This window comes from Hirsutella rhossiliensis (genome assembly GCF_020360975.1).
Source record: "Hirsutella rhossiliensis strain HR02 chromosome Unknown scaffold00006, whole genome shotgun sequence".
Classification (NCBI taxonomy): domain Eukaryota; kingdom Fungi; phylum Ascomycota; class Sordariomycetes; order Hypocreales; family Ophiocordycipitaceae; genus Hirsutella; species Hirsutella rhossiliensis.
This window is the reverse complement of record NW_025408672.1, coordinates 3,492,204-3,499,289: the sequence shown is the minus strand read 5'-3', so window position 1 is coordinate 3,499,289 and position 7,086 is coordinate 3,492,204. Positions and strand designations below refer to the sequence as shown.

Here is a 7,086-nt window from a genome sequence, read left to right as displayed (position 1 = left end):
CGGAAGAAGGTTAAGGCAGTGAGTGAGCTTGACTTATTCTAGACCAGGCCAATTTACGCCTAAGATCTTGACGTTGCAAACCCTCTTAAATGGTGGAGCCGGCATTAACTGGAATACCTAGTCTTATATCGAATGGCGCTAGATCTGTTCTCAATTCCTGGCATAAGTGCTGAATGTGAGAGAGTGTTTAGCCAGACAAAGAAGATGATCACAGACGAGCGCAATCAGCTATCGCCTGAAATAGTCGAGGCTGATCAGCTTCAAAAGCAGTGGCTAATGAGAGGGTTGGTAGCTTAGTAGGTGTCTATAATTGTGGGAATAAGGGGACTATGTCATATGCGTGCAGGTCACGTGTGCAGCCTGTTATGTGTGGAGTCAGGGGCTAGCTAGTTAGGGGCTACAAGTAGCTAACGTACCTGGGTTGCCGCCGAATACGCCGTCACAGGAGTAAGCAAAGCTGTAAATTTCTGTGCTACGAAGATGCAACAATGCATTGATGTATGTATGTATGTATGGTATTTCACCCGGAGGATTTCTCCTATAGGGCCTAGACGTAAAAGCTACTGACATTTCAATACATTAATGCGTAACACCTTAAGCCCCACGGTGCATTGATGTAAGGCGCGCGCTGTGAGGTCTGTTGCGGCAAAGGTGGGGGTAAACTTCCCTATGGCAAAGCAACGGGTAAACCTTTTGGGCCAATCAGAAGCGTTTTGTACGGTACGAATAATTCTACGGCGTACAGTATACATCGGATCTGACCAATCATAACGTAGTCGCGGGTGATCACCGGGTAAATCTGACCAATGATGGTTCTGCAAATTAATAGTAGGGCCAATCAAAACGCTGTGCTAGGAAAAAGTGGTCCCCCAAAAAACCTGCTTAAAGAAGCTCCGCTGAATTTGCGCACTGCGTGTACTTCGTCACTTTGTAGCACAATTTACAGCTTCGCTTAATAATTGTGGGAATAAGGGGACTATGTCATATGCGTGCAGGTCACGTGTGCAGCCTGTTATGTGTGGAGTCAGGGGCTAGCTAGTTAGGGGCTACAAGTAGCTAACGTGGCCTCTGCTACCCCTCTCTTCCTCTCTCCTTCATAGATGAATACAACAGGGATCCCTCTATCCGCAATGGCGCCCGCACGCGTGCATTGAGCCTACCGACACTGATCAGTCTCTTGGCTTGACCATTGACAGACAGTTAGGTAGAGGAGACGAATCGCGACCCTTAGACTAACCTACCCGCCTGTCGAATGGTTAGGAAGAAGGGTATTCGTGCTAATTGGCTATCCCCGATCTGCTTGTCATACGGGAGAACCTCTAAGCTACCAATCTGCTGCCTGACACTTATTGATAGTGCGACTATATCGCCTAGTACTTCTATCGGTCGGCTGCTTGTTCATCGACCGATAGAAATACTAGTATCTACTCGATAACTTCGTATACGACAGACCAATACGACCCCTTATCGTCTCATTTATTTGATCACGATAAACAACAACAGCTTCTTCAACAGCCTCTTCTTCTTCTGTTGCTTCTGCTAGCCGCTGCCGCCTACAGCCGCTACAACAACAGCTTCTTCGACAGCCTCTTCTTCTTCTGTTGCTTCTGCTAGCCGCTGCCGCCTACAGCCGCTACAACAACAGCTTCTTCGACAGCCTCTTCTTCTTCTGTTGCTTCTGCTAGCCGCTGCCGCCTACAGCAGCAGCCGCTACAACAACAGCCTCTTCAGCCTCTTCTTCTTCTGTTGCTTCTGCTAGCCGCTGCCGCCTACAGCAGCAGCCGCTACAACAACAGCCTCTTCAGCCTCTTCTTCTTCTGTTGCTTCTGCTAGCCGCTGCCGCCTACAGCCGCTACAACAACAGCTTCTTCGACAGCCTCTTCTTCTTCTGTTGCTTCTGCTAGCCGCTGTCGCCTACAGCTGCTATAACAACAGCCTCTTCTCTAAAGAAGAAAACTGCCAGTGTGGGAATAAGGGGACTATGTCATATGCGTGCAGGTCACGTGTGCAGCCTGTTATGTGTGGAGTCAGGGGCTAGCTAGTTAGGGGCTACAAGTAGCTAACGTGGCCTCTGCTTCCTACCCCTCTCTTCCTCTCTCCTTCATAGATGAATACAACAGGGATCCCTCTATCCGCAATGGCGCCCGCACGCGTGCATTGAGCCTACCGACAATAATGAAAGAAAAGGTATTTTTGGTCTGTGGTTATTTGATAATACCATGCCCCACCCCCCTTTCGGTAACACCCACCTTTCGGTAGCGCATTAGGAAATATCCCCACCAAAACCCATCAATTTCACTTACACCGATTCCAGCCAGCTTTGAAGATATTCACAAGCCGTCACTTGGAGTAGATAGAGGATTGATTGAATTCTACTTTTCGATGGTTGAATGTTTGTACAGGGTCTGTGGCCTGTGCGTACCTTGCACGCGAAATTACCATCCAACCCCTAATCTCCTTCCGCCTCCTGACGATGATTCTTCTCGTTATTCCTCCACCACATGACCAAAATGACCTTAAAGCGGCCTCGGGTATTTATACGGAGGATATTATGGCTAATGCGATAATTGATGTCACAAAAAACGGCTTGTCGCAGTACCGCGCCGCCCAAAAGTATGACATACCTCAGCAGTCTATTTCCGACAGACTCAAAGGCCAGGTAGCCCTGGCTGATCAGATCCAGCCTCGTCAACTCTTGAGTAAGTCTCAGGAAGCTCGCTTGGTTTCTTGGATCCTCCGCCAAGAGTCTCTCGGCTATGCTCCTCCCACAGTCAGATCCGCGCATGTGTGGAGGCTCTTATGAAGCAACTGAACAACGAGCGGACAGTGGGGCGCAACTGGGTCTCTAAATTCATCAATCGCCATCCGGACATCAAGAACAAGCGTGGGAGACGTCAGGAAGCTAACCGATTTAATGCTTTTACGCCTCGTGCGGTTCACTGGTTCTTCGATATCAGGAAAAGGAGTATGGATGGATTAAACCAGAAAATACCGTGAATGTTGACGAAGGCGGTATTATGTCTGGCTTTGGTGAGTATTTGGCTTGTCTTTCATTACTTTTACTAACCAGACTCTTTGCCAGGTTTGGATAGTCTTGTGGTTGGGAGTGCAGACCCAAAACGGAAGGCCCTTCTGAAAGGGCCACAGTCCGCAACTGGACCTCATTTATTGAAGCTATCACCGCGGACGGCCGTGTCCTTACCCTGGCATTATCTTTAAGGGCAAAGAACTTCAGAAACAGTGGTTCTTGACGGAATTCGGCAAAATAGCCGACTGGCATTACATAACGTCGCCCAACGGATGGACGGACAACCATATCGCTATTGAGTGGCTTGAGAGGGTCTATTTGCCCCAGACGCGACCAGCCGATGCCTCAGATGCTAGACTGATCATATTAGATGGACATGGAAGTCATGCAACGGTGCGTTTCTTTATCCACCTCTGTAGGAATTACCGTTAACCGGGACCAGGATGCATGGATGGCCACATGCTTTTGAACAACGTTTATTGCTGTTACCTTCCTGCCCACTGCTCTCATGGCCTCCAGCCGTTAGATAACGGTGTATTCAATGCCTCCAAGGCAGCTTACCGGAAAGAACTTCAGAAATTGACCTGTTTGACCGATTCTGCGCCTGTTCATAAGGTCAATTTTATACGGGCATATGCTAAAGCGCGCGAGGTTGGAATGACGGCAAAGAATATATTGTCCGGCTGGAGGGTCACTGGGAATTGGCCGATCTCACGATCCAAGGCATTGCGGCATCCAGAAATTCACGCGGACATTGTAGAGACGTCTCCAAAGTCCGCGCCATTTTGGGTTCTGATGATACGCCAAGAAACAGCCACCAGATTCGCGATTTCGGAAAGAACAAGACTCCTGGCACCCGGAGACGATACGCCGTGATAGCTAGAGGCTTTGAAGCCCAAGAACAGACGCTTGCCGAGCACAGCAACAGAATCGCGAAGCTAGAGGAAGAAGTGGCCCGGCTGCAGAGAGGCAAGAGGAGAGCAATTCCGAACCCGAACAGACGGTTCATGACTCTCAGTGAAGCTTTGGTGGCTGAGGAAGCCATTCCCAAATTAAAAGCCAAGAGATAGCCGTTGTGCTGAATTCTGACACAGAGGAGGAGGCGGTCTCAGAGGTGGAGACAGCTTCAGTGATCGAAGTCAAGGTGGCACCGAAGCCCTTCCAGTCACCACCAGATCCGGGCGAATGGTAAAAGCGCCGGTACATATAAGAGCGTCCATTTCTCTACGGAATGATATAATTTTTGTGTTTATAATGTTAAGTTCTGATCATATTTCATGTAGTTCAAATGGTAGACTTTTGGTGGAGAATTTTTCAATTGCGCTACCGAAAGGTGGGTGTTACCGAAAGGGGGGTGGGGCATGGTACCCCATACCGTAGCACCACGGAATCAGTCAATTAGACCATCAGACCATCAGACCGACCGGCCCTCCAACTCAGACAGACCTAGACCGACAGACCGACAGCCACGGCAAACCCAGACCGACAGACCGAAGGGGCCGGTCTAGGTCTGTCGGTTTGTTAGCCACACTGGACGACGGCGTGCTTCCCGGGCCGCCTCAATACCTGCACTGTGGACAGGCTCTTCACTGCAGTGAGGTTATTCGAACTGGTTCAATTGGTTATAGGCTCTAGTTAATGGGCCCTTGGCTTTCCTTATCGGGCCCTTGAAGTGTGGCTGAAAGTGTGGCGGACTGTCAAACCTACTTTGCGGCTTTGCTTGCACGCGCGCCGGTGCACACATTTGCCGGCGTCATAGGCCCGACAGCATAACTGCATTTCACGTAGAGCCGTTAAAAGTAGGGTGCTTAATGTAATGTCAATGAGTGAGGCAATTGAACAGGCTCGTGGAACATATGCCCGAGGCTACGTCGCTACAACGACACAGTCCCTGATTAGGCTCTCGCTCCGTAATGCAGCTACGGCGCTCTCTGCAGCAGCTTGCCAGGTCTCGAACTTGCGGCGGAAAGGTGACTTCATCGGTGCGGCGTTGGTGCGTTGGGGATGCCCTCACCTTGGTATGCGTTCGTGCGTTCGTACGTTGGCGTGCGTTGTATGCGCGTTGTCAACTTTGTCGCGTTCTAGCTGGATGCACCATTGACTACTCGTGCCCGCCTCCACTTTGGGATTCGCTTTGGCTCACCCACAAGTGGGGGCGTGCACGAGTACGGAGGCCGTATTGACAGCTTTTCACAGTTGGCGGCTAATGTTTTGGCGGGGAAAGGGACGCGACAGTCATGTGACTATTTTAGCCACACTTTAAGGGCCCGATAAGGAAAACCAAGGGCCCATTAACTAGAGCCTTGGTTATATCTTGTGTAACTAGGGAAACGTGTCCCATACAAACTGTGTGCAAAGACCTTCCTCCCTGTGTCTCACCTCTTACTCGCACGTGACTAGCGCGGTCGATTAGTTATACGTGCGCGATCGGTGCCTAGTGCACAGGTGGATCCAACACTGGAACCTCTTTCTAAATCGATGATCGCGCACTAATCAATCCACCAAAACACACCAAACACAGCGAATTAAGATGAGATAGGAAAACACGAACAAGAACACCAACAAACTCCTACCACGATGCATCACTATGTTGGATAGTGTGCTCTGACTGTAGCTCTCCTCCCCACACTGGGTGTGTTCTGCCACACGCCATCATGGGCCGCATTTCGAGCGCCGGATGCGCTAGCTGATTCCATCGGTCCCACGTTGGAATATGGACACGAGGATCTCCTCGTTAATGTGAATGGAATAAAGAACGACGGTAAAGCAGAAGAAGGGAACGAAAAACCGATTAAATCTCGTCGAGAATTGTTGTGTTATTGCGATGAACGAATCCTTCCACCCTCACGTTTAGCTGATTGTCGCTAATAAACTGCGTGAGGGCGCTGTTTGTGATGCCTTCGTCATAGCATCGGCAGGGTTATCTGCGCCGTTGACCCAACGGATTTCCGCAATATCCCTTGATTCATATGCCTGCCTCAGCGCCATGATATCTATCATGAGTCGCTTCTCTGTTGTGGTGCCAAGTTTGACGAGGCACTCATAGAGGCTATATGAATCTGTGCAAATGACGAGCGGGATTTGCTTCAGATCAAGGCGTTGTGCGATCGTATTGACCGTTTGCTTGATCACAAATGCGAGATCGAAGCCCGATGTCAATCCATAGATCTCTGATGCAAGAACGCTTCGAGTAACGCGCTTGCATTTAGTTGAGCTCAATGAAGAATGTTTCCGCGGATGGAAAATGAATCGGTTGATTGCGCGGTCTCATTGGCGATGATAATCACAAAGCCGATTTGAGAGCTTAAATCCTTATTGTTGGCGAATGATCCATCGGTGAACACAAAGATCTTCGCGCTCTCGAGATCGATGGGTATGTAACATAGGCCACGGTCGGGATTGTTGATCTGCCATTCAATCCGCTTGTTCAAAGCCTTGAAGTCGGTATTAACGGGCTCTTGGGCTTGTGCCGCAACGGAACAATCGTATGTTGCTTCGGGTTGGCAAATCGAAGCGATATATGCCCCGGGCGCGTTGAGCAGCATAATCCTGATGCCTACTTGATGCCTGAAGATTGATCTCCTCGAGGTTTTGGGCTTGGCCCTTCTGCCTGACGATGACACAGCCATTTTGTATGGTCAGGCGGCTGCCGTTAAAGTCGCAGATGGAACCTTCTTGGAGAATCTCTTTTGGCTTGGCCTTAAAGCAGAGTTCTTTCTCCTCGATCTTGAGAAATGCATCTGTGCCAACAATGAATGTGTCATCCGTTTGCAAGGCCGCGATGCCAAACAGGTCCTTGTCGGCGATGTTGTTTGCCGTGATCAGAAGGCACGGGTCAAACGAAGAGGTTTCCATATTAAGCTTGCGGCAGTGATGGTCGTGATATGTGTTGAACCAGTGGGCTCCTGCCTCTGCGATGCCATATAGCGGCTTCACGATTCGCAGGATTGTTCCTCTGGATATCTTCTTTGAGTTCTTGAGGAAGGGCTGCAAGGATGACACGGGCCAGCTTGGTCTGGGATTGTGTGTATGCCATCGTGATGTCTCTGATCATGATG

The 7,086-nt window shown here is 49.8% G+C and overlaps 1 protein-coding gene across 1 annotated transcript; it reads left to right on the top strand.

Moving 5' to 3' along the window:
• Positions 1 to 3,017: 3,017 nt before the first annotated feature.
• HRG_06671 (DDE superfamily endonuclease domain-containing protein) lies at positions 3,018 to 3,497 on the top strand (the record flags this gene model as incomplete). Its single annotated transcript, XM_044865142.1, has 4 exons — positions 3,018 to 3,030; positions 3,083 to 3,099; positions 3,221 to 3,421; positions 3,471 to 3,497. 4 exons carry the CDS (start codon positions 3,018 to 3,020, stop codon positions 3,495 to 3,497), a joined length of 258 nt encoding a protein of 85 aa, XP_044720082.1.
• Between the last annotated feature and the right edge of the window lie 3,589 nt (positions 3,498 to 7,086).